The sequence below is a fragment of the Homalodisca vitripennis genome, chromosome 8, assembly GCF_021130785.1.
Source record: "Homalodisca vitripennis isolate AUS2020 chromosome 8, UT_GWSS_2.1, whole genome shotgun sequence".
Classification (NCBI taxonomy): domain Eukaryota; kingdom Metazoa; phylum Arthropoda; class Insecta; order Hemiptera; family Cicadellidae; genus Homalodisca; species Homalodisca vitripennis.
In genome coordinates, this window is record NC_060214.1 from 64,533,395 (window position 1) to 64,560,314 (window position 26,920).

Below are 26,920 nucleotides of genomic sequence, written 5' to 3' on the forward strand. Positions count from 1 at the left end.
GGAATTTCTGATAAGGATTCCACACTAGTGAGCCATATTCTAGTATTTCGCATACTAAGGCACAATACAAAGTCTTTAAGGCATCTTTATTGGCAGCGCGTAAACAGAGCAGTGTGAAAACAGCTTTTATGCCCCCCCCCACGATGGTGGAGAGGATGCAGTGGCCGGCGGACCGTTTACACCCTTTCAGTTAGCGAAGTTCTGTTTTAAATTTATAAGCTGTGATAACAGTCTGTCAATCTCAGACGAGGAAAAGAGCAACAGCCCGATAACTATTTAGAATGCCTTTTCTACTTTTACAGTATATTGCGCTCAGTGTGACTCAAAGATCACACTCGCCTCAGATATATCAGTTAGGAATGATATGCCCTGTATTCGTGATTTGAGACATCATTTTTTAAGTCTCTAGGAAATTTAAGACGAGTCTAAAAATTACTGTAAGAGCTGGAAACCCACCAAATTAGATATATTTTAATGAATAAAAACATTGATAATAATAGCATATCCTAAACACTGTGTCCAAACTACTACTTATTAAGTTTATCCACTTTATTTTAATACATTTGCCTGATATTGTTAAATTAGTTTGAAATTAATTACTTTAAATTGATGTCAACCGTTAATACACAGCTGTTAACCGTGACTTTACACGCAATTTGTCTAAATCAAAGTCCTTATATACTACATAGTAAAATCACATATGATGAAGTCCTGTGACATGTTTCAAACGTATATACGCATACATCATGTCTTGTTGCCTCAATGAAACATACAAATACACAGGTTCCAGAAACCTACTTCTGTCAAAAAGCGTTTACTTCTAGCCCTTATAAAGTAATTCGGGTCTAAGATATTTCCAGTGGCATAGTAGAGTGTGTCTTGTTGTCCCGACGAAGAAAACATATGTACATACGTAGGTCTAAGAAGAAGACTTCGATTAAAATGTGTATACTTCCGACCATATAATAAACTTACGATGCTACATTTGCGTTTAACTTATAACCCCGATAAAAACCTAAATTCCTTTGTAACTCTCGTAAAAACTCTCTACTTCGGTCAAAAAGCGAATGCTTTTCATCTCACTTCCATTGTAAGGTATTTCCAGTGTGATAGTTAAGTTTTTTGTTTTGTTTCACCATGAAGAAAATATACATATACGTTAGTCTGAAAAGCTTAATATGGTATAGGAAGGATCTTACCCTTTGTACTGTTCTATATAAGGGGAAATCCTTATTATTAAGTTCATGAAACTTTTCATAATAATCGTTTATAAGGTTTTGTGTTGTGAAGGCCTGTTTTTTTTTCGTTTTTGGACTGTAGCCTGAGAAAGAATAGATCATTTAGGGATGTTAGTGTTCATTTCTATGTTTTTCCTTAAGTCCCTGTTCAAATGCCATATCAAAATGTTAAGGAAGCCACCAGATTGGAGTAAGATATGTAAAAATATTCATAGTTTTCTTCATTCAAGTTGGTTTCATAACAGTGTTTAAATAATATTTATGATGGATTACATGTTTTTAATTCGTTACTGGTTAAATCTGGGAGTTGAGCGTGGGAAAATTAAAGTAAGCTTCAGGCAATTGATCAAAGTAATGGCATACAATTATGTTTTATTTATTTCAACCAAAATATCTGTCTACATGTACAACATTCTGAGATGAATTAAAACAGAGGTCCAATCCAAGGAGTCAACATAGGCTGGAAATGCGTGAAGGTGTTCGGTTGGCCTTTGTGGGGTAAGTGCTTGAATCCGCTCTTGCTCCACTTGAAAGGAGGCAGGTTGGTCCCGGTAGTAGGTCCACAGACAGCCACAAATGACATGTTCCGCGCCAAATCAGGAGACACAACCTTGGCATCTATGGCTCCGTGTGGGCGGTGGCCCAATGCTGGGAAAGGGTATTTCCCATTCTTCGGGTTAAGGTCACTTCTGTAAACGGAAAATACAATGTTAATAAGAAGGTTTATGATTTTACTAAGATATAGTGGCATAATATAGGTAGTTATGGATTATGGAGGCGATTACGTCCTCTGATTAACATTATTGGGGATGTTTTAATGGTACCATATTTTACTAACCGGTTGTACCTTTTCTGTAGGACACGGGTTATGGAATAGTACAGGGAAACAAAATGATTGTGTGCCTTTAACGGCTTTTCTTCCTTTAACGACAGTATTGACCTTAGTGATACTGGAGACTATTACCTAGCGGTAACTGATGACACGTTAACTAAAGGATTATAATGTGTGGGTGATTTCCCTCAGTTATCATTAATGATATCATTATCATCAATTGCAATGGCGTAGCGATGGGGGGCCAGGGGGTTCAGACCCCCCCCCAAATTTTAAGACATATTAAAAAATAAAGCATGGAACAGGAGAAAAAAGAAGAGTTATCATTACTCTTGTCTACAAACATTAAATTGATTGATTTAATTGATTAAAGTGACCGTTGTTAAAAATATAATTGTCCTATCGTTTAAATCATAAAGTATCAAACGATACTTTTGGGCTCGGCCTTTCGGATAGTGTAGTGTAATCACGGTATTTCTATAGGACGCAGTCACGTGACGTCGCAAAGTAACCTGAACCGTAATACGGCGAACAGTTTAAATTAGCGACCACTTCGTTCAAATTCGTCTTGAGGACGTAAAATGACTGCTTAGAATTAAGTTACGACGTTGATTTTAGGTTTCATGAAACTGTAGACGTGTATACAATTATCGAAAAAAATATAAAAAAATCACTTTTGGTCGGAAAATACACTTGAAAAACTCTACTGATTAGAACTTCAACTAATTTGGACTTCAGTGATTGAGGTAAATGTGGTGTTTTCAATTGAGTTAGGACGACGATTTTTGTTATCATTAAACTGTACAATGTACCTGTATAATTATCGAGAAAAAAATCACTTCTGGTCGGTAAATGCCGAAGAAAAGCTCTCTACAGATTCAAGTTTTGACGACTTTGGATTTCACTGGTTGAGTGGTTGAGGTAAAAGTGGTACTTATAATTATGTTAGGACGTTTATTTTAGGTATTAATTCAACGTCGACTAATACATATATAATTATAGAGAAAAAAATCACTTCCGGCCGGAAAATACCGAGAAAAAAGCTCTACTGATTCAGATTTTGGATTTCACTGGTTGAGTGGTTGAGGTAAAAGTGGTACTTATAATTATGTTAGGACATTGATTTAAGGTGTTAATTCAACGCTGACTAATAAATATATAATTATCGAGAAAAAAACAAAAATAATCACTTCCGATCGGAATATACTAAGGAAAATGAAATCACTACCTCAGTCAGTGAAATTCAAAGTAGTCGGAACTTCTTATCAGTAGAGTTTTTCCGGTGTATTATCCGACCGGAAGTGATTTTTTTTTCTTCGATAATTATATAGGTATTAGTCGGCGTTCAATTGATACCTAAAATCAATGTTCTAACATAATTCTAAGTACCACTTTTATCTCAAAGACTCAACTAGTGAAATCCAAAATCGTCAAAACTTTAATCTGTAGAGAGCTTTTCTTCGTTATTTACCGATCGAAAGTGATTTTTTTTCTCGATAATTATATAGGTACTCGAGTACAGTTTAATGATAACAAAAAATCGTCGTCATAACTCAATCAAAATTACCACGTTTACCTCAATAACTGAAGTCCGAAGTAGTTAAAGTTATAATCATTAGAGTTTTTCAGGTGTATTTTATTTCCGACCGAAAGAAATTTTTTTGATATTTTTTCCGATAGTTATATACTCGTCTACAGTGTAATGATACAAAAAAATCGTCATTATAACTCATTCATAAATACCTCAATCAGTGAAATCCAAAGTAGCCGAGTTTTTCCGGTACATTTTCCAACCGTTAGTTTGATCTCTACCCGAGCAACACTCGAAAATTGCCCTCCTTTTCTAAAGGGTTTTCGGCCGTCAGTGGCCCAATGTCCCCGAAGGGGTATTTCATTTTCTCCACAGAATATAGTTGTGTCAATTATACGCTTGAGTGAATCTCTGTTTTGTTCTTTTTCTTTCTGATTTAGGTAAGGTTTCCGACCGTTAGTTTGATCTGTACCTGAGCAACGCTCGAAAATTGCCCTCGTTTTCTAAAGGGTTTTCGGCCGTCAGTGGCCCAATGTCCCCGGAGGGGAATTTCATTTTCTCCACAGAATATAGTTGTGTCAATTACACGCTTGAGTGAAGCTCTGTTTTGTTCTTTTGCTTTCTTATCCAGTGAATCCAACATCACTTTGGTGCCTTCAGAGAAAATTTGTGGTACTAGAGTTGCTGTGAGAGTTGAATTTGCCTATTACATCTTTCCACTTTCTATAAGGCGTAGTTACTAAAGCTCTAGATTTTTGGTATTTACCTTTTACCAGTGAACTCATTGGCAAATAACACACAAAACGTCCCCTAGATCCCCCGGTTTCGGACCCAAATTTTCGGACCCCCCCCCCCCCGAACGAAATTTCTGGCTACGCTACTGATCAATTGCATCAAGATGCTTGGAGATCACCAATAAGAGTGAAGTTTTCGTATCCGTAATGGAGGATATGAGCTTTCAGGGATGTCACAGTGAGAAATGCCCGTTTTTGTGGTTTTCTAATGATTGTATTGGGTACGATGATGTTTTTTCTTGAAGTTTACTTTGTAAAATAGATAAATTGACTAACTTCACAACTACACTGATAATTATTTTTAACATACAAATATAATGTAAGAAAGATATAATGATAAACAATATTGACCTGCAACCAAATCTTTTACGATTTATAGGAGAAGGGCCTCTTTGGCTGTTCTACCTTATTTATCAGCTGCCTTTAAATCTGTAACCTTTTTGGCAATTAATTCATTTTCTGATAATTTTTATCTAAGAAACTTATACTACATTACTTTTACACGATTTTAAACCCGGGGGAACTCATTTACCTTGCAGCCAAAGCGTTCTCTGCACTATAAGGGGGTGTACAGTTGCACTGACCGTAAGGGTCATGTTTGTAGTCATTGGACCTGAGTAGTTTCATCAATGAGTCCAAATCTTTTACCGTTGAATGATCACGCCTGAAGATGAGAGCTCGTGCCGTATCATTGTATGAAAACCTGAAACGAACAAATTGTATTTATTTTATAAATTAGCCTATACGCATTTAAAGTGATTAAAATCTTTTTTAACACTTGAATCCATTGTGAATTATTTAGTTCATCAATAATATTTGATAAGAGTATGAATGATGGTGCTATTGCTATACAGTAGTATAATATGTTAGGTAAACATTCGAGTTAATTGTTGATGCTGGGCTGCTAATATAATATTTACCAATCGCCATATTGATCCACAAGCTCCTGGTTTCCTGACATGTTGAAGACATCCGGGTAGAAAGCTACATTGTAGCTAGGCCAGTAGGTCTGTTGCAGCAGAAGGGCTGTTTGATCCTGGAACCTTATATACCCAGGAATCTGCTCCAACACCCACAGTAGTCCTTCTTGTGGTTTTCTGTGAATTTCCTTTGACATTAACATCTTATTTTATTTGTTATAACCCGTTAGAGTATGCAAATCATGTTGATTGTTACTTCTGTTAAGCTGTAATTCGCACCCACATAAAATTTCAATATGTTTTGGATTGTAGGATTCTCTAGTGAATTCGTTTATTTTTTATCTTTAACTTTAACTGGAAAACAAGTTTTCATTAGTCTTCTTGTATGATGACATTAAAATTTATTAAAGCCTTCAAGAGATAATTTTGAAAATTTTAAGTGCATGTAGATTATCTGATGTAAACTCTGACTGTTATCATTAATATAAAAGTTAGTGTATACACGAAACTGTCATCGAAGTAGTGTTTTTAATTATTTGGCTGCAGGAAAATGTAAACTCAAGTAACAATATTTTATCAAATGTGTGTTAAATACTGATAAACTTTTTGATTTAATGTAATAAACGTGAATAATAATTGAATAATTTAAGTTTCCCACACTGTACAGCCTATTATGAAGTGAAGAAATTTTGCTGAAGTGAATCACACAAATTCTCTAAAAATGAACACGTGTTTCCTGTGCATTTTAATATTTCGTCCACGTCTCACTTAGAACGATTAAAAAAAGAATATCTTCGATTACCCTGTGGTGAACTTGTGGAGATCTATGATCATCCACTGGTTGTTGTATGTGCCACTGTTGTATCCTGTGAAGGTCTCACACCAACTACGACCATTGTTGGCCAAACGAAGAGCCATCAATGATCTCACGCTCTCAAAAATCTGTGAAAAACGTTTATTGTGAAATTGAAGTCAGTGTGTATAGGTAAATATTCTACAAATGACATTTTTAGATTCATACAGTATCCGTTTCACTGGTTTAGTTTTGTATCAAATTTGACATTGATACCTGTTTACCTTCCATCTCAATCTATAGGACAGAAGAAAAAAACTGTAAAAATGTCAAAATCTATTTTCAGTACAGATATACATATTTGGGCCATTTGTTTGAAAATGTGGTTTATGCCGCAATATCCCTTATATGCAGGAAAATTTAGGTTGTGCTTTTAAAATGAACTTAGGTAGGCCAAACTTTTAACTCCTATTCCAACCAATAAATAAAGGATTTTGTCAAAATATTGAAGTTTTTGTTAAACGCACTACGGTGTTTATTAACCTGTTACTTTCATATTATATTAAATGGTTTAACATGACACAAACCTCATGTGCATAACAGCTTCTTATTAAATAACAATTTAAATGTGATTTGGCATGTTACTGCAACTATAACGGCTCACCAATTCAGATGTTCACGATTCTCTTGTAATGTTGAACTGATGAATTACAATATCTAGTATGAAAATAAAGATGTTTGCTATATTTTCCGCATCCTTTTTAGTTGACCACCTTAAACTCTTAAACGTATAGTGTTTAGATAGTTTGCTTAAGGTTTTAGAAGACCCAATTAAATTTTATGTATGAAAACAACAATTCGTTTATTCTGGAGGTGGTGCAATCAGGATTTAATTGGATTATTTTTATTTAACTATATAAACTATATTTAGCTATTTATATATATTTTACTATAACTATATTTTAAACTATAAATAAATAAATATATATATATATATATACACTCATTTCGACAAGAAAACAAATAAAAAAACACTGCTCTGTAACGTTTTATACATAAAGGCTTGAAATCAGGTCTAAGCACAACTGAATATTAAATATATAAATATTATATGGTTTTTTATAAAAAGATGAAATATTACTTCCATTAAACACTCTTCAGTTATATTTCATTCCAATACACACCATTCTCTTCAGTCATAATTCATAATTATATTGTTAAAAATCTATACCAATATAATTATAAAATCAAAATCTATAACCGTTACTGCTTTAGCGTTGTTACAATGTTACCATTTAAAATCCTATCTTCTTTGAGTTATTAACAAACTCTTCAGTTAAAGCACATTAAAAGGCTGTGATTAAAAATTATATATAGGTATAAAAACATAACCTAGCCGAAAGCAGATGATACCTCTTAAATATAGCTACATCTTGACATGTCTTGACAAACCTGACCAGTGGGCTTGACAAACTGCCAAAGACTGGCGTTGCTGTTACCGATAGTTGTTTCCATGGCGATGAGACCAGAACTGACAAGATAGAAGTCGTCCATTGATGTAATAACACCGGGATAGCCAGAAAAGCTAATTGTCTTCCCAGGCACTAACATTTTTGAACGGGCACTGGTGTGAAGTGGCATATCGTACCATTTCAACACTCGGTACATTTGGTTGTAACTGAAACACATAAGTTAACTTGAAAAGTAACATATGTACATCACTAGTTGCATGGGTTCTTCTTCGGCTTACAGAGCAATAACTGTTTTTCTGTTCAATTGTATGAGAAATTAATATTTCACATGTTGTTACCTAACTTATGACGCCAATTCTGTTTACTAGAAAGAATTGCAATGGAAATAGAATGCTGTACGTAGAAGGCATCCTTAGTGTTCTACAACATGTGTTAAGTAAAACATTAACTTAAAAAGATATTGGAGAAAAATATCCCGATGCTTAATTACATTTTATACTTAATGACATGTTCTTAATTTCTCGTATCCTTACTGGACATGTTCAACAAAAGCCAAACATGTGGCTTAAAATTAGAAATGGAATTACATTTTCTCAGATCTGTGGGCGAAAGAAAAATCGCATTTACACCTTTCGGCGTTTCCAAACTAAAAGTTTCATATTCAGAATTAGTTGCTAAATTACATATTTATACAAGTTTACAACAAATTTCACCTTACGGTGTACAGTGTGTTTTGTCTGGTCCTGGAAGTTACGTTGCTGCTGAATATAAAGAGTTCCGGTGTTAACTATAGTAGTAATATTGCCAAAAATATTTTATGGGTAATATATACCTAGCAAGAATTAAATACCTCGTCCAAGTGTTGTGTCCGATAAGAAGATCCTCGTTGTTAGGAAGCATCTTGATGATGGCAGAGCAGCGAGTATCTCCCCTAATTTTAGCACTGATATCACCCTCAAGAGCAGCAGCCACGTCATCCAAGTCCACTTGCAAATTCATCACTCTGAAATAGAATATTTAATATTAAGTTATGGCGAGTTTATTTCTCAATAGGCATATTGTTCTGTATTATTAAAGTTATCTTTAGGGTTTCATTTCCTAATACTTTATCATATCTTCTAAAAGAAATAGAAATCTAATAAAAATAAAAAGTAAAAAGGGCATACATTTTTAACCAAATAAATAATTTTAAAAGCTATCTTTTTTAATAACTCATGCATCCCATTTATTTGAGGGTTTATAAAACTAAATTATTTTGTTGAAACACTGACTTTTCAAAGTCTTAAGAAACTACACAGAGTCACAGAAAACTAACGTATCGGACGCTTATTGCAAACAGATGTCAAGCCAGTGGCTGATCCAGGGGATTTTGAAAGACATATTTACCAAAAATATTTATCCTTGTATTGTAATCATAAAAAATAAAGTAAACTTATCTTAATGAACTTAATTTTCAGTAGTAATTTCTTTTGAATTTTTGTTGTATCGAAATGCAAAAGTTTCTGTTACGGTTAGGATAATGGTAAAATTATACCCAGGTAGTTCCTCCTAAAACATTACCGCTCTTGTGTCAAGCAACAGTTATTGGTGTTTATAGATAGGCGATCCTATAAAGCAACTATTTTATTTCAGACAACCTGGTCCTATATGCAGAAGAGTGTCTAAGTGATGTTTAACGCCCAATGCAAAAATCAGGCGTGAGAATATCTACTCTTGTAAACCCACAAGTAATTTGTTATTTTTATATTTGAGCCTAACATGGAAGCCTCTTGTTAACCAAATTATGTCAGAAGTTATACAGAAACATTTCCCATTCGCAGACTCTTGCAAGTAAGCACTTGCAACTAGAGCTGCTTACATTACACTCCTTAAATCCCATTTAGGTACTTATAAAGCCCTGGATGAGGGTCTGCTACATCTTCTCAAATGGTTCTCACGTAGCAAAAAAATATGTTACATGCCTTCCATTTGTAGAGTTTCTAAAAAGCTGCCGAACAACTTTCAATAGACTAGATATTCCTTCAATGGTACCAATCTTTATTCAAAAGTAAACTGTTCATTGAGTCTTCTTGAGACGAGATAAGAGATAAGAGACGATGAGTTCAGGCTAGACTGCGTTTGTTTCGGCTCCGCTTGTTCGTCTTGTTTTAAGTGGTTTATCTTTAGCGGATGATTGTGTAACTTAGCATAGTGTTAGATATACATGTTGTTACGTTAGTGTTAAAGTTTCATGAAGTTTTGTCTAAGGAAAGTGTAGTTTTTTTTTCAAGTGTTCAGTTGTACTTTCAGGTTTTTGCAGCAGCGACGGGCGGAGTTGGGCAGTTCAAGGTTAACCGGTCTGTCTTATCGCCGAGCAAATTGCGTCATGCCTCCCCAGAAAAACAACCTACAGTGAAGACTAGATCAATGAGTGAGAGTGACATTTTGAGTTCATTGAGTACTCAACTGCAAAGCCTTGTTAAGGAAGTGCGTGAGTTTCGTGAGGAATCAAAAAAGGAAATGCGTGAATTTCGTGAGGAATCAAAAGCCATGGGAAAAGTCGATCGATTCTACACATGACAAGATAGACGAAGTAAAGGTTTTAATTAACGCCCAACGAGAAGATATTGACAAATGCCTCGACGTTATCGATAATCTCAAGGTGGAGAATCTTGTGAGTGATCTAAAATGTTTTTGAGTTTCATTAATTGAAAAATATTTCCAAAATAAATCCCGTGGGTCAGCGGTTTGTCTGGGGAAATTAGACGTTTGATGATGGTCTGAGCGCAGCGACTGGGTTTGCTCGATATTTCAGTTCGGTTTACGACCGCGGGGAGTTCTTGGACCCAGACATGATTAATAAATCTCCTGTCATGAATGGAGTCAATAATTTTAATTTACGTTCCATTTCTGTGAGCGAGGTTTCTGCCGCGATTCGAAAACTTCCGTCTAAGCGTTCATACGGGCCTGATTTGATTCCTAATTACACTATCAAAGGTTGTTCAGAATTTGTTGAGAGACCGCTCTGTCATATTTTTAACCTGTGTTTAGTGTTCTCCGGATTGTTGGAAGATCGCTAAAATAACTCCAATATTAAAGAAGGGTAGCCGATTTGAAATCCCCAATTACAGACCCGTAGCTATTTTATGTACTCCAGCTAAATTGTTTGAACTAATAATTTTTGATCATGTATCCTTTTATATGAAACAATATATCAGCAGTTGTCAGCATGGGTTTATGCCTTCGCGTTCTATAAGTACAAATCTGGTGAATTTTGTTCATTTTACTTCTTCAGCTTTGGACTCAAGGCATCAAGCCGATGTTGTTTATACGGACATGTCAAAAGCGTTCGATAAGGTTGACCATTTTATTCTTTTGAAGAAAATGAACTACTGTGGATTTTAAGCTGAAATAATAGAATTTTTATCTCTTACCTTAAAAATAGACGACAATTTGTTTCCTTCCAGAGATACAAGTCCGATTCCTTCCTAGCCCCCTCTGGAGTTCCTCAAGGCAGTAATTTAGGTCCTCTTTGTTTTAATATATTTATTAATGATCTTACCTACATTCTAAGAAGTAATTTTCTATTGTATGCATATGACTTAACAATTTTTTCATTAGTAAAACTGCCATCTGATTGCGCAATTATACAAAACGACTTGGAATCACTTAATCAGTGGTGTAGCTGCAATAAATTGATGTTGAACGTATCTAAGTGTTCGACTATGTCATTCTATAGAATGTTACATCCAGTTTTATTTCCATATAATATCGATGGCACAGTTTTAGAAATAGTTGGAAGATTCAGAGATTTGGGAGTTATAATGACATCAGATTTGCAGTTTAGTGAGCATATTGTCAATACGGTCAGTAGGTCCCTCAGCACACTTGGATTTATAACTCGAACTTGCAGTTTGTTTCAATATCCACATACTTTTCTACTCTTTACAAGTTATTAATTAGATCAAAACTTGAGTTTGCAAGTATTGTCTGGTCCCCTCATTAAGCTTTATATATTGAAATTATTGAAAGAGTTCAGAAACGTTTTTTAAGAACTTGGTTTTTTAAGGTATTTGGATTCCGTATTTATCCTATATACACAGTCAGATATGTAGAGCTCTTAGAGATGTTTAAGTTCCATCGTTTGGATGTAAGGAGAAAGGTCGCAAGCCTTGTTTTTCTTAAGGGTGTCATGTCTGGGTCCGTGGATGACCCCGAGCTGCTGGCGGGTGTGCCGTGGCATGTGCCCGAGACGAGCAAGTATTGATTGATTGATTGAATTGATTTATTTCCCAAATGTATGTACAATATTACAATCCAAACTGTACAATTAACTTCTAAAAATCTTTTATTACATCACCGAACGGAGTTTGAAATGAGAACAAAGAATAAACATCATAAGAAATAATCATCATAAAATAAACATCATAAAAATAACATCAGTAGGTTGCTCTACGTGGAGTATGCTAGAACGGTGAGGCATAGCACTTCACCATTGTTGACGGCATTTAATTTGCTAAACAATGTTGCTAGTAGTTTAGATATATCTTTAAAAACTATGGATTTTAAGAGAAAGTGTCTTAATATGATTTCGCAAACCTTATAAATGTAGTAATATTTTATTTTTTTAGCTCTAGTATATTTAAAATACAATATAATGGTATATTTATATAAATTGTTATTATAAAATTAAGTACTATATTATAATATATGTTTATATTTTTTATGATAAAATTAATAAGTTTGTGTTAATTTTACCATTATTATTTTTAGTTTGGCAAACTCTTTTACATAGATATTAAATTTATTATGAAAGTCATTGTTTTTCAATTTAATATAAGGATTTTATTTAATTTTGTTTTACTGGGGAGGCAAACCTTAGCATAGGGTTCCCTTATAACTGGGCTTCATGCCTGTAAGGGCTACCTTTTGCAGGAATTTACATATTTATAGTACATATTTTAATTTTATTAGTAATTATTGTTAGTTGTAAGTAATTATTGTTTATTTGTGAACTGTTTTAATCATGTGTTATTTGTTTCAATTCATTTGAAATTGAGTTTGTATATTCCTGCAATAAAGAGAGTTTTCTGTTCTATTCTTCTCAATTCAAACAAAACACCTAGATAGTCATGATTATAACACAATCCTCAAATCTCGATATACCATCTCACCGTCTTATACTCTTTAGGAAGAAACCAATGCTGGAGCTAAACTGTTTAACCTAATGATGGGATAAATAAAAAAAGCATCCCTTCCCTAATATTTCAGACGAAACAAACTACCTGGTTGCTGGAGAGACATTTCATTTTCTTAAAGAATACTTGAAGAACGAACTCTGTTTCTAATCAAAATGACTTTAGTTGTAATTTTCCAAGGCATAAACACATGTAACTACAACGAGTACCGATCATTATGACCATTTCGTTATACAAAAATAGGCTGGTTCATTGCCTATAGTAACAATCTGGTAGTTCATCATTGGCAGCACTACACAATTCGCCTTCAAGTCGTTGATATCATATTTGGTTCCTGACTTCAGAAATTATTACTACTTTGTCTTACGTTAGGGTTGATAATATATCGTGAGCGGTTTGATAAGAGTCATAAATATGACTGAACATCTGCGAATTTAGTTGTACGTAAACAATAATTATTTGTTACTTACAGTTAGTCTAATTTATTGAGGACTGGCAACAATTATCAGCTACACGCTTTATTACTCTGTATTTCACATTATTTGGAATGAATTGTATCTTTCAGAGTGTTACATATTGGTAATATGTTATATATTTTATATAGTACTTATCTATATTGATATGAATGTGGCAGTGTACCAGTATTGTAATGGCACACAGCTCCATGTAAGATAGATTTAAGAAAATGGTTGGAAGAATACATTGTGTTGTGAACATGTGCCATATTATTTAAATCCTATTAAATCCTAATTAATAAGTAATAATTAAAATATCACCTAAGTGATATTAAACATGGTGTGAGGTGTGAATACTGTAAAAGTAGTGTCGTGAAGTAATAATCGCGATAACCTTGTTTTTAAGTAATGTTAATAGGGGGACTGAAGCCGAGACTCTTGTACTGGCTTTATGTTTCCGTGGTCAGACCTGCACTAATGTACGGAGCTGTCGTATGGTGGCCAAAAACGGAAGCCAAGACTGTGGTAGCACGTCTGGCGGGTATCCAAAGGATGGCCTGCATCGCTATCACTGGGGCTTTTTCCCAGTGCGCCAGGCGCGGCTCTGGACTGTTGTCTTAACCTCGCCCCCCTGGACATTGTCATTCGAGCTATGGCCAGGAGGAGTGCCTACTGTCTTCAGCAGATGGGACTCTGGTCGGGCTGCAGCGGTGGGCACTGCAGAATTAGCACTCTGATACAGGAGGATGTTTTGCACATGATCTCTGATCAGATGCCACAACAGTTTTCCTTTGACAAACCCTTTAGGATTGTTGTACCCTCTAGGGATGATTGGTCAGAGGGAAGGAAACCTCTTCCACCAGCGGAGCTCGAATGGTTCACATACGGCTCTAGAACAAAAAGCGGCACAGGCGCTGGAATTCTGGGAGTGAGACCATGTAGGGAGCTGGTGGTTCCTATGGGTCAGTGTCCGACAGTCTTTCAAGCGGAGGTCGCAGCCATTATGGAATGTGCTCGTGAGAATCTTCGTCTGCGATATAGGGGCAAAACGATTAACATTTTAACGGACAGTCAGGCAGCGCTGAAGGCGCTGGATTCCTGTGCAATCAAATCCAAACTGGTTTGGGATTGCTATCAGACCGTTTCCTCCCTTGCCAGAATCAACAATGTAACCGTTTGTTGGGTTCCTGGTCATGAGGGGATTCTTGGGAACGAAAGAGCTGATGCCCTGGCCAACCAGGGCTCAGCAACAATTATGACGGGCCCTCAACCGTTCTGCGGTGTTCCAAGGTGTGAATCCTCTAGGGTTGTCTCGAAATGGATTTGCGCGGAGCATGGGAGAAGGTGGAGGTTGCATCCGGGTTTGAGAGTGAGTAGAATGGTATTACAGTCACCTTCTTCCAAGGTGGCTTCGGACCTTCTCTCATTAAACAGATCAATGTCTTCTAAGGTCATTGGTCTCATTACGGGGTATGGTCACCTGAGGAAGCATCTACACAGAGTTGGCATCCTTCAGGAGGATCCGCTCTGTGGAAGGTGTAATGAGCAGGAGGAGACTGCTGAGCACCTGCTCTTTGATTGCTCTGCAATAGCAAGAGAGCGGTATGCCATGTTTGGTAGCATGGACAGGGGTGGTGAATTTTCCCAGGAGGACCTGATAGGTTGTTTTCGGCGGTTTGTTGAACTGCTGAAGTTGTAGACTGGTAGGCCTCATGGTGTTTCCGGGGTGCGCAAAAAGCCCTTGAGGCTTAAGTGCATGGCAGTAGGCCGCCCCAAGGGAAAAAAACAAACAAAAGTTTGGAAATTTCCTCCTTGCATCAGGCAATGATGGAAAAGAAGACAAGGTTAAAGTAGCAATGCTTTTACATTGCATAGGGGATGAAGGTATGGAAATTTATAATACATTTAAACAAGACGAAGCAGATACTTTCAAAAAAGTGATCGAACTCTATGATGCATACTTCAATCCTAAGAAGAATGTTGTGTACTGTAGGTATAAATTTTTTTAGTAGAATACAACAAGAAAATGAACTTATAGATCATTACGTTACCTCATTGAAAGCTCTAGCCAAACTTTGCGATTTTAAAGAAGACGAAGACAGTCTAATAAGAGATAGGGTAGTGATTGGTATTAGCGACAAACAGTTACAGGAAGCTCTACTTAGAGAAAGCGATTTAACTTTGTCTAAGGCGTTGAATCAGTGTCGAGCTGCTGAACTGAGTAGGCAGCAAGCACAGGTGATTCAAGGCAAGGTATGCCTAGGTACTGCAGATAGCGTAGGCTTGCATGCAATCAAGAAGAAAGGTTATATAAGACCTAAGTATTTCACTAATGATAGGCCTAAAAACAATAATTTTAGTCCAAACCAAAAACTAAGCGACCAATCAAGAGGTCAAGGAGCTCGTCAAGATTTTAATAAAGGACAAACGTATAAGTGTCTAAAATGTGGAACTGAGCATACTAGGGCTAATTGTCCTGCGTATGGAAAAACTTGTAGGAAATGTGGACTTATGAACCATTATGCCATTGGTTGTTATGGAGCAAATAAAAATAAACCAAAACTTAAGAAACCCGTTCATGAAGCTACGATGGAGCGAGAAGACATGGAAGATATTTTCATAGGCGCCTTATTCCAAGAAGATGTATCCAGGGAGGTCCAGTCCAAAGAAGAGGTGTCCAGGGAGGTCCAGTCCAAAGCTGAGGTGTCCAGGGAGGTCCAGTCCAAAGCAGATGTATCCAGAGAGGTAAACCGTCTTGAGAAGAAAGTGGAAGTGTTGTCGTGGATGCAAAATGTGAAAATAAATTATCAAAATGTGAGTTTTAAGCTTGATAGTTGTGCGCAGTGCAATGTGTTACCATTACATGTGTTGAATCAGTTGAAGTTACCTAAGGTAAGACTTGAGCCTAATAATAGTAGAATTCTAAGCTATGACAATCAAGAGTTAAGTTGTTTAGGAAATATTGTTCTTGACTCGGAGATTGATGGTAAAAAATACAGGATAAAATATGTAGTAGTAAAAAACGAAAGTGTCCCAATACTTGGTTTAATTGCTTGCGTAAAGTTGAATTTGATTAAAAGAGTTAATAATTTGCAAGTAGGTCTAGCTTCAGATACTAAAGAAAGTTTTGTAAATAAACATAAAAATGTCTTTACTGGAGTAGGAAAGTTCCCTAAAAAATTGACTCTAGAGTTAAAAGAAAATGCTAAATCTGTAATAAATTCTGTTAGAAGAATTCCTGAATCAGTCAAACCTAAACTAAAAGAGGGCCTTGATAGGCTAAAAGAAAATAAAATAATTGAACCTGTAGACTATCCGACTGATTGGGTTAATAACATTGTAATAGTAGAGAAACCAAATAAATCCTTATGTATATGTTTGGATCCTGCTCAGCTTAATGATTGTGTAAAATTGGATCCTTATCCAATTCCCTTTGCAGATGAGTTAGAACTATTGTTGAGAGGAAAGTCTTGTTTTACTGTACTTGATATGAAAGATGGGTTTCATCAAATTGAATTAGATCATGAAAGTAGCTTGTTAACAACTTTCATAACTCCTTTTGGTAAATATAAGTACAACAAACTACCTTTTGGGTTAAGAGTAAGTCCGGAAATCTTTCAAAAATATAATGTACAAATGTTTGGTGATATTCCTAATGTAGGAATTTATTTTGATGACTTCATAATTGCAACTGAATCAGAAAAAGAACATAATGAAGTTTTAAAACATGTAATGGAAAGAGCGTTAAAAATAATGTTAAGTTCAATGCTAAAAAATTACAGTATAAAGTAAGCAGTGTCAAATATCTTGGTATGATATTTTCTAAAGAAGGCGTAACTCCAGAGCCTGAACGTGTCAAAAGTATTGTTGCGTTAGAAGAGCCGGAAAGTAAAAAAGAATTGCAAAGTGTGTTAGGTGTAACTAACTACTTATCTAAGTTTGTACATAACATGAGTCAGTTAACTGAGCCCTTAAGGCAATTGCTAAAAAAAGATGTTGATTTTTTGTGGACAAAAGATCATTCAGAAGCGTTCAAAAAACTTAAGTCTAAGATTGCTGAGGCAACATCGCTTAAAATCTTTGATCCTAAGAAAGAGTGTGAAATTTTTGTTGATTCATCTAATTTTGGGTTTGGAGCATGTCTCCTTCAACAAGGGTATCCGATAGCATTTGCTTCTAAAGCGTTAACCGATACAGAAATAAGGTATCCCATAATAGATAAGGAGATGGCAGCTATGTGTTTTGCCCTGTCAAAGTATCATAAATGTATTTATGGTCAAAAGGTTACTGTATATACTGATCATAAGCCTTTGGTTTCAATTGTTTCAAAAAACATGCATAAGGTTTCTAATAGGTTACAAAAGTTTAAACTTAATCTACTTAAGTATAATATTGAAGTTAAATACTTACCTGGAATATCTAATATTTTAGCACATTTATTGTATAGAAAAGTTTCATGTAAAATGAATGAAAAGAATGAAAGTTATTTGAATAGTGAACTTGAGAAATCTGTTATGGTTAATAGCCTAAAAAATCAGTTAAGTATGTCTTGAAGTAAAAAACTATAATTTAAAAGTGCTACTGAGAATGATAGTGTTTTGAAAGGTATTGTTAAATACATACATGAAGGATGGCCTTCATATAAAAGTTTGAGTAATGAAATGAAAACTTATCATAAAGTTAAAGATGAAATATCATATGAAGATGGTTTGTTATTTTTTCGTAACAAAATCATCGTTCCTTCTGTTTTGCGACAAAGTATGCTAAATTTAGTACATGAATCTCACCTTGGTGTAGTTTAATGTAAAGCCAGAGCAAGGCAAATTCTATATTGGCCTAACATAAACGGAGACATTGAAAACCTAGTTTTGAGCTGTCAGATATGTGAAAAATATAGGTTTGCAAACGTAAAAGAACCATTAATGTCTTACGAAACGGCTAGTAGGCCGTGGCAATTTGTATATAGTGACATACTAGATTATGGTGGTCAAAATTATTTGGTAGTTACTGATGCTTATTCTAACTGGGTAGAATTGAGAAAATTGTATGATAAGTCAGCCAACAGTGTTATTAGAGTTTTGAAAAATATTTTTTCTCAGTTTGGTGTGCCAGAACGCTTTGTTTCAGACAATGTTCCCTATAGTTCTCAAGTGTTCAAATCTTTTGCCAATGAGTACAATTTCATAACTGTGACAAGTAGTCCATTTTATCCTAGAAGTAACGGTAGATCAGAAAAAGCTGTTGCAATATGCAAAAATCTTTTGAGACGGGCCAAGGATAGTGGTAAGGATATTGAGTTGTTACTTTTAGATTACAGAAATACTGCTCTTAGTAATGTGAATGTCAGTCCTGCACAATTGTTTTTGAATAGAGTGTTAAAGTCAAAATTGCCTGTAAATACTAATGACCTCAAGCCTAAAATAGTTAATGTCAACAGAAGTAGCCTAAATGAAAAATCTAAAAAATATTATGACAGAACATCAAAGTCACTTGGTAGTTTTGAGAAAGGTGATAATGTTTTGATTCAAAAAGGTAAAAAGTGGATAGGTGGTAAAGTAATTGAAAAGTTAAGGTTTCCCCCACGAAGCTATGTAGTATGTATGGGCAAGTGTATCGTAGAAATAGAGTAATGTTGAGAAAATGTTATTATGAAGTTGGTAAAAATAATTATTATGATTTAATTGTAGAAAATGATGTGGGTAGGCCAAATGATAACAATATAAAAAATGTTGTTGAAAGACCTAATGTTGTTCCTGATAGGCCAGTGCAAAACCAAACAACTAGATGTGGTCGGGCTATCAGAAAGCCTGCTCATTTGAATGACTTTGTTTAGAGATAACTTTTGTTTGAAAGTTTTTGGTAACATCCATTTTCATAATTATATTAACTTTAATCTGTTTGTGTTGTTTTATCATTTTTATTAAAAAAAGGAGGATGTTACATATTGGTAATATGTTGTATATTTTATATAGTACATATCTATATTGATATGAATGTGGCAGTGTACCAGTATTGTAATGGCACACAGCTCCATTTAAGATAGATTTAAGAAGATGGTTGGAAGAATACATTGTGTTGTGAACATGTGCCGTATTATTTAAATCCTATTAAATCCTAATTAGTAGGTAATAATTAAAATATCACCTAAGTGACACAGAGAATCTAAAGAAGTTTTACATGAAATATGGATTCACTATTAGAAAATCTGAAACAAAGCAATTTTTTCCTGAAGAGAGTATGAACCAGCATAGGAAAACATTGTTTATCGGAGTATTTTACTAATAAATTTAATGTATCGTGTGAAAAAGGGAAAAAATGTTAAAGATGTATAAAATGCATCGGATTGGTCAAATTCAAAATAGTGCCTAGAAAAATATACTTTTTCGTCACAAACACACACTAGTTAATTGCTCTGGAGTTCTGGCCAAAACATTACAGAGAGAGGGTTCCAGCACATATATCACTACTTAGATTTGTTTCCCTCAGGTTACCACCTATTTCTAGATTACAAAAATATTCGTTGCTGTTAAAAAGTGGTCCCTTAAAAGATATACCACCAATTGAAACTAAATTAATATACGATATATATTTTTATATTTCTGACTGCACTAACCATCCTCGTAGACTTATATCAAAATTGAGATCACATTAAAATACTTACATGAAATCGGTTAAAGTAAGAGCTTTCTTCGGATCAGTCTGGCTCTCCATGTACCCCAACTGAAGACCAATCATATGATTCAAGAAAACGTTGACCTTGAAAACAAAATTAGTGTATTGTGAATAACAGTACGTTTAAAGAGGAATTGCTTCTATGACATTAAACACAGAAAACAGTCATTCGTCTTTTTTCTTTCTGTGTTAAAACATTAATAGACCAAAATTAAGGCATGAATCGGTGTTAGGTTGCTTGAATTAATTTTGAATCACAAAAAAGTTAGGCACATTTTTAAGAGAACTTTCAGACAAAAATAAATGTAAATAGAAAGAATAATTTGATACAGTATTTTTACATTTCACAAGGAACTACATGCATTTATAATCATATTTGGGGACATTTTGTAATCAGGCCACAGAAAAAAAGCAAAGAAAAATATATAAAACTTCTACGCGCGAGTTTGTGTATTATGTGACATTTTATACTTATAAGAAATTAATTTTCTTCACTCGTGTTTTATTCTAGTAAGTAATTTAAAATATGTCATTCACTTCAGACATAACTATATGCAAGTATAAGTGCACGCACACGTACGTAAGCATAATTAAATATTTTAATGTAAACATAACTCAAGATGTACATCGTTTTAAACTGTAGTGCAAGATGTACATGAAGTAAAGTCCAAAGGCTGAACTAAAAATAAGAACTGTCTATTATAATAACAGATGCCAGTTTTATAATTCCCTTTATCGTTCATCTCTGCTAAACAACGCCCTTATAATGATGTACATCTTCAGCCATGTTAAATGCTTCTTACCTTATGTCAAATATTTTTGCCGAACTCCTTATAGACCATCCTTTATTGGATGTGAAGAGTCACTAACTACCTTAAAAACTATTTCTTATGTCCAGAATTCATTTACTAAGTTTAACTTTCACAACTCGAGCCAAGACAAGATTATTAAAACCATCTAGAACAGAACATAACATCATAAATATTTACAAATTTAAACGAGCGTCATTTTTTAAAGAGTGGACCTTTTGAGGTCGGATTTGCGCCATTGTACTCTACTAATTAACACCTTTAATTTTAAGTACTACCCGACCGATTAAAGGTTTCCTTCTAACTCCTTGCAGGCCATCCCCCTGACATTATAAAAAATGGCTTATAAAGTACGTGCAGTACCAAGTTTTATTGTTTTACCCGTAATCGTTCAGGTATTATCACGCCCGTGTGGGGACTTTTCTAACACCCTGATAGTAACTATTGTGTATTATAATAATAATAATAAATTTATTTCCAAATAACAACAAATAATTACAATAAATCCAACAGTAATACAATAATTCAAAATAAGGTAAACATTACATAGCATATATAAAAAAACATAAAATAGTATATACAAAACAAAAATTATTTGCTCAGGCTGACCAATTAATTTTACACTTACCAGTTAGTTAAAAGGAAAATACAATGAACATTATTTTTGTTGGTTGTTTTTGGAAAATGAAACCTCCAAGGCAAAGCCTGATTGGAGGAAAATAACGTGTACTTATTGGATAAGAAATTACCGTCAAGTAATACAGGGCTCTATATTCCAGTATCATTGACCCAACTCCCTAAGAATTAAAATAGTATATGAAATTTGAATTCTTATAAAAGACATTATTATGAATTATATAAACAATTTAATAAGTAGGCCTCATTGAACAATATAATATGAGAGACCTAGCAAAAAAAAGTTGTATCTTGAGTTAACAAAATTAACCGCTTTAACTAAACGTAAATATCTAGAATATTAACATTAATAAATAAAAAAAATCCGACCTATTCTCAAGCACAAGAATTCCTTCACAAATCTCACAACAGAATATCATCAATATGTATCCTTATATTCACTAATACAACTATGAACATGTACACATACATATTCTCAATACACACATACATTCACATTACACTTGCATATTCACAAAAAATACATGCACACACACACCATTGCATACAAATAGTATAGAATAATTTATAAAAATCACAGTAATTGTAGAAGTAATTTTTCAACTTTGGATTTCAAATAGCAATTCATTTATATCTTGCACTGTGATTAGCCAATCTTTGAGTTTTCTAATAAATTTGTGTGAAGTATCTAAAATTTTTATTTCATTAGGCAATCTATTGAATATCAGAGGGGCTAAAAAGTTATGTTTTAGTGAAAAAGGTTTTTGATGGTCTAGGTACAGCTACATTATCAGAATTTCTTAATTTTCCTTTATATGCATTATAACAATCATGACTATTCCTACTTCTGTTAAAAAAAACCTTCATAACTTTATAAACATACATATTTCTTATTGGTAATACCTTTAATGATCTTAAAATATTGGCCAAGAGGAGTCATATTTATTTCCTTTAGCTACTATTCTTACAAAATACTTCTGCATTGTTATGAGTGGTTTTAAATTGGTTATGTAAGTTCCACCCCATGCACTCTATACCATAACTTATTCGACTGTGAACCAAGAAAAATAAAGTGTCCTCATTAGGCCATTTTTACACATCCTTCTTAAAAAAGTAAAAGATCCTAAGAATATTTATTAACTTTGTTTTAATCGATGAAATATGTGTTTTTCCAATTTAATTCAGAATCCAATATCACACCTAAATATCTAATACTGTCTTCTTGTTTTATCTCTGCACAATATTTCACTACATTATATAATGTGTTATTATATAATGTAGTCTGCCACCATTGCAGAGACAAGTAGCGCATTTATAAACAATTTTATCAGAAAAAACCAATTTCCCTCTGAGGCTAAAGTTTATATAATTGGTTTTACTTACACTAAGGACTAAAATTATTATTGGTAAAACCACCAACGCAAAGCTTCCAAATCAGAATTCATGTCTAGTGCAATTTCGTCTAAAATTGTCACCAGCATAACTCAGAGCTGTATCATCAGCAAAGGAAACTACTTGTCCATGGAAGTCCCCTTTACATAAGTCGTTTATATAAATTAAGAACAATGTAGCCCCTAACACTGAACCTTGAGGAACTCCATGTTTAATCTCACCAAACTGACTAATATTTCCATTGATTTTAACACACTGCTTTCTTTTGGATAAATAACTTTGAAACCAATCATAAACCACTCCCCTTATACCACAATTGAAAAGTTTTTTGAGCAATAATTGAATGATTTACTGTGTCAAAAACGCTTTCTTAATGTCTAAAAATAGACCACTAACCCGTTTTCCATCATTTATACCTCTAGATACCCTATTCATAAATTCTATCAAAGCAATCTCGGTATTTAGACCTTGTCTAAATCCAAATTGATTTTTACTGAAAAATCTGATTTTATCAAGAAATTTTTATTAGCCTGACTTTCATTAATTTTTTCATATGTTTTTGAAAAAGATGATAACAAGGATATAGGTCTATAGTTATTGCAATCTGTTCTTTCATTTTTCTTATGTATTGGAATCACTAATCCTTCTTTAATTTGTCCGGAAAAAAACGCCCGATTGAAAAGCTAAAATTAATAATATACAATAAAACAGGCAGAAACTGTTTATAGGTTTTCTTAATTAATGTGGAACTAATACCATCAATACCAGGGGATTTTCCGTTTTTTTAATAACTCAATAGTTCTTACAAGTTCATTCTCTATAATAGGATCTATAAAAATGGATTGTGTTATAGAAACTTCACTAAACTTATTTTTTTATGTCAAGCAAATGAATGTCCTGATTATCACCACACCTGCTTAATCCATCAGCCACTGATAAAAAATAGTCATTGAATTTTATTCGCTACTTCACATGGATCACTAAAGATTACACCATCAATTTCCAGTTTAACATCTACATTAGTATTAATAACCTTCTGACCAGTCACTTCTTTCAAAATTTTCCACGTTCGTTTCTGATCTTTCTTACTGTTTTCAAATAGTTGAAAACTATTGCCTTCTATTATATTACGTATATATACCTGTATAGTAACTACGTTGTTACGATCGCTCTTGTAGCATACAAAACGTTTTCATAAAATAACTTCCATTTGGTTCACAAGTATAAAAGAAACTAACTTTATTATTTGACAATAACGGCCGACTCCCATACTCACCTTAACGTGAGTTTATTCCTCTCTGCGGTTATCGTATTTATACGCACAACCTAAACGTAGTCCCACAATACACTACGTTTTTAAATACGTCTCACAGATGATTCAAGAGCAAGATTTCGAGATACGAAACTGCATTTTACTAAATTTGTGAACAAAGAACTTACTGAGCGCATAAACAGGCTACCATGTGAAAACTTAGGTATGTTATATTATTAACATGCATAATAAAGTTTAACTTTATATATTTCCGTACATTTTTCAGCTAAGCAGTGCTCATTTTCTACAGTTGTGGTTATATCATACAAGAAAATGGCAACCACGTAGTAATGTTTACTGTATTACTGTAGTTACATAAGATGTGATTCATCCCAATGCTATAAATTGGTACACTGAAAAAGCGAGGGCACGGACTGCCGTCGTGAGGCTGTATCTGGTGTGCTCAGGTACTAGGTAGTAAATATGTAAAGAGTAAAAATCAAGCTTACTTGACGCACGTCGGACCTCAGACAGAACTAACTGAAATTTCCCCCGGACCTCAGCACATCTCGTCCATATGAATGATTTATATTTCCTGTTTAACTAATAACTAATACTTTACAATAATTTTCATACTGTTTGAGTCCTTTGTCACTGGTGACACAAATTTCCGACTTACATGATGCCATTCAGGATCCCATCCGTCCTTATCGATGATTGTCTGATTGACCCAAGCGAGATGCTCGTCCAGAAAGGCATAAACCTTGTCACACAATTGTTGCCGACCCTTGCACCACTGCTTGATATTGTTATAGTAGTGAATGTAGATGGCTTCGTACAACACTAAGCCCTCCAACTCTCCAGCACACCTCGCTTGATCTGTATCAGACTGGATTGTAGGGTTGGTTTGGACTTGCATGACATCCCACCTAGACGAACACAAGTTTGCTCAAATCCTACCACTTTATTACTTGGAGGTTTATGTTGGATTTAAAAGGTTAAATCGAAGTTGTTCAAATTTAAGTTGTTTTATGGTATTAAAATATTATCTACAATTAATTTTCACAAAATTAACCTAGATTATCTTATATAAACGTTAACACGCCTTAAAGAAGTAACCTTGCGTTGTAGGTTTAACATCTGCAGATGCCAAATCTTTAAACGTTATTAAATTTATCAGTTTCTGTAGCAAAGATCAACAATTTTTAATGGAAAAGACATATTTTGTATACTTCCACATAAAATGTATTAAAAATTTTTAATACATTTTATGTGGAAGTATACAAAATATGTCTTTTCCATTAAAACCAACTTACTTCCACCAAGGATACAAAGCAGAAAAAGATTAACAATGTTGATATTTTTCACTTTAAGATTATTTATTCAACTGTGCCAATCCTCCATATCTTTTATACTAGTTACGTAACATTTTATTTAGGCAGAGTGATTAGTTTCAATAATTCTGTTTACTTTTAATATTCTCACGAGAAAATATAATTTTCTTATTTTTTACGTTTGCATAAAACAATCTGGTAAATGCTATAGCTTGTAGCAGCTGCAATACCCACAATGTTTTTACTTACCCAAGTTTAGAATAAGTATTGTTGTAGTATAATTCACACAAAATTGAGGAGTGAAGAATGGCGTCATTATCATTTTCTGTATAGGCATAGGCATTTACACTACCCTCAACACGTTCAATTTTCTTCAAAAACTTCCCTTCTACAACAAAACTGCAACACACTATAATCAAAAAAACTAAAATCTTCAACATCGTTCTGTTTTGAATCTGTGCACGATGAAAATTAACTTTAGAAACTGAAAAGTTTGTGCAAATCTGTTCTTATCATTTGAGAGCAACTTAAGACTAATCTTACGTCAATCAGTCTTAAACTAGTTATCAATCATACTTGTGTTAGATACGCTTTACTGTTAGAATTCAACAATTAGGTCTTATAATGGACACGTTGACAAGCTTCGTCGATATAATCACTGAGTAAAAATATCGTTCTTCTGGGAAGTTTACTTTGCTTATTCCTTATCAAGGCTTATCTTTGCTACATTTTATGTGCTAGAGCGATTTCCAATATTGAATTGAAGAGGAATTATACAATCTACAATAGTGTATCACTTTCAGTGGTACAACACACGTATATCACTTGGCATCGGCCTGATTCTATGAGCCCTCTACAAAATTTCATCCTGTCAATAAATATTCAGAATCAATAAATGTCATCCTTGGGTTTCTAGATGATTTAGAGAAAATTGAGATTACTCACAGACATGGCTGTTACACTGGATTGAATTGCAATGCACTGGTTTTACAGCTGGTAACCATACTGACAGAGGCATTAGGCTCCTTTTTTTACTGAAAGTAGGAGGTATTACAATTGTTTATTTCAAGAAAGAATGTGTTAAGATTTCTGTAATAGCCCCCTTAGTTTTTCTTCTTGTTCAGATCAGTTAAGATCCTAAACATCAGCCTGTTAGTGCCCATTGAAGGTAGAGTTCCCCTGCTTCTCCAATTTGTAGTAATATAAGATATATTAGGAAATTCAAAAAAAAATTATAGAATTCAAGAGATCTTACACACTCGCTGCAGCTTTATAAGGAGTGATTTTGACCGGTGACTACAATTAACTAATAAAAAAATTGTAAGTTTATACATGATATTTAAGACTTTTCTACTGTAAATTAATATATTTTTAACTTATTGTTTGGAATAAAGATTATTAATAAGTTTGGAAAAACTTATACAAGACAAAAATTTAAAAGCAACATTTTAGTATATTTGATTTCTTTGAATAACTTTTGTGAAGACAACTTTGATTTTAATTACATATATCTTTCAGCCCAGATTTTGAATAATTTTGTTTAATGCATGAGTGTACACTTTTTAAGTGAAAACCTCTTTATACTTTTGTTTAAATCTTATGAGTGCTTAATA

The 26,920-nt window shown here is 33.9% G+C and overlaps 1 protein-coding gene across 1 annotated transcript; it reads right to left on the reverse strand.

The window, feature by feature from the left end:
- Positions 1-1,590: 1,590 nt before the first annotated feature.
- LOC124367636 (putative phospholipase B-like 2) lies at positions 1,591-25,810 on the reverse strand. The gene is made up of 9 exons (XM_046824614.1): positions 25,557-25,810; positions 24,653-24,902; positions 19,874-19,968; positions 8,431-8,583; positions 7,561-7,786; positions 6,118-6,257; positions 5,316-5,492; positions 4,928-5,098; positions 1,591-1,927 (listed from the first exon to the last, which is right to left on the reverse strand). Exons 1-9 carry the CDS (start codon positions 25,745-25,747, stop codon positions 1,663-1,665), a joined length of 1,668 nt encoding a protein of 555 aa, XP_046680570.1. The 5' UTR covers positions 25,748-25,810; the 3' UTR covers positions 1,591-1,662.
- Between the last annotated feature and the right edge of the window lie 1,110 nt (positions 25,811-26,920).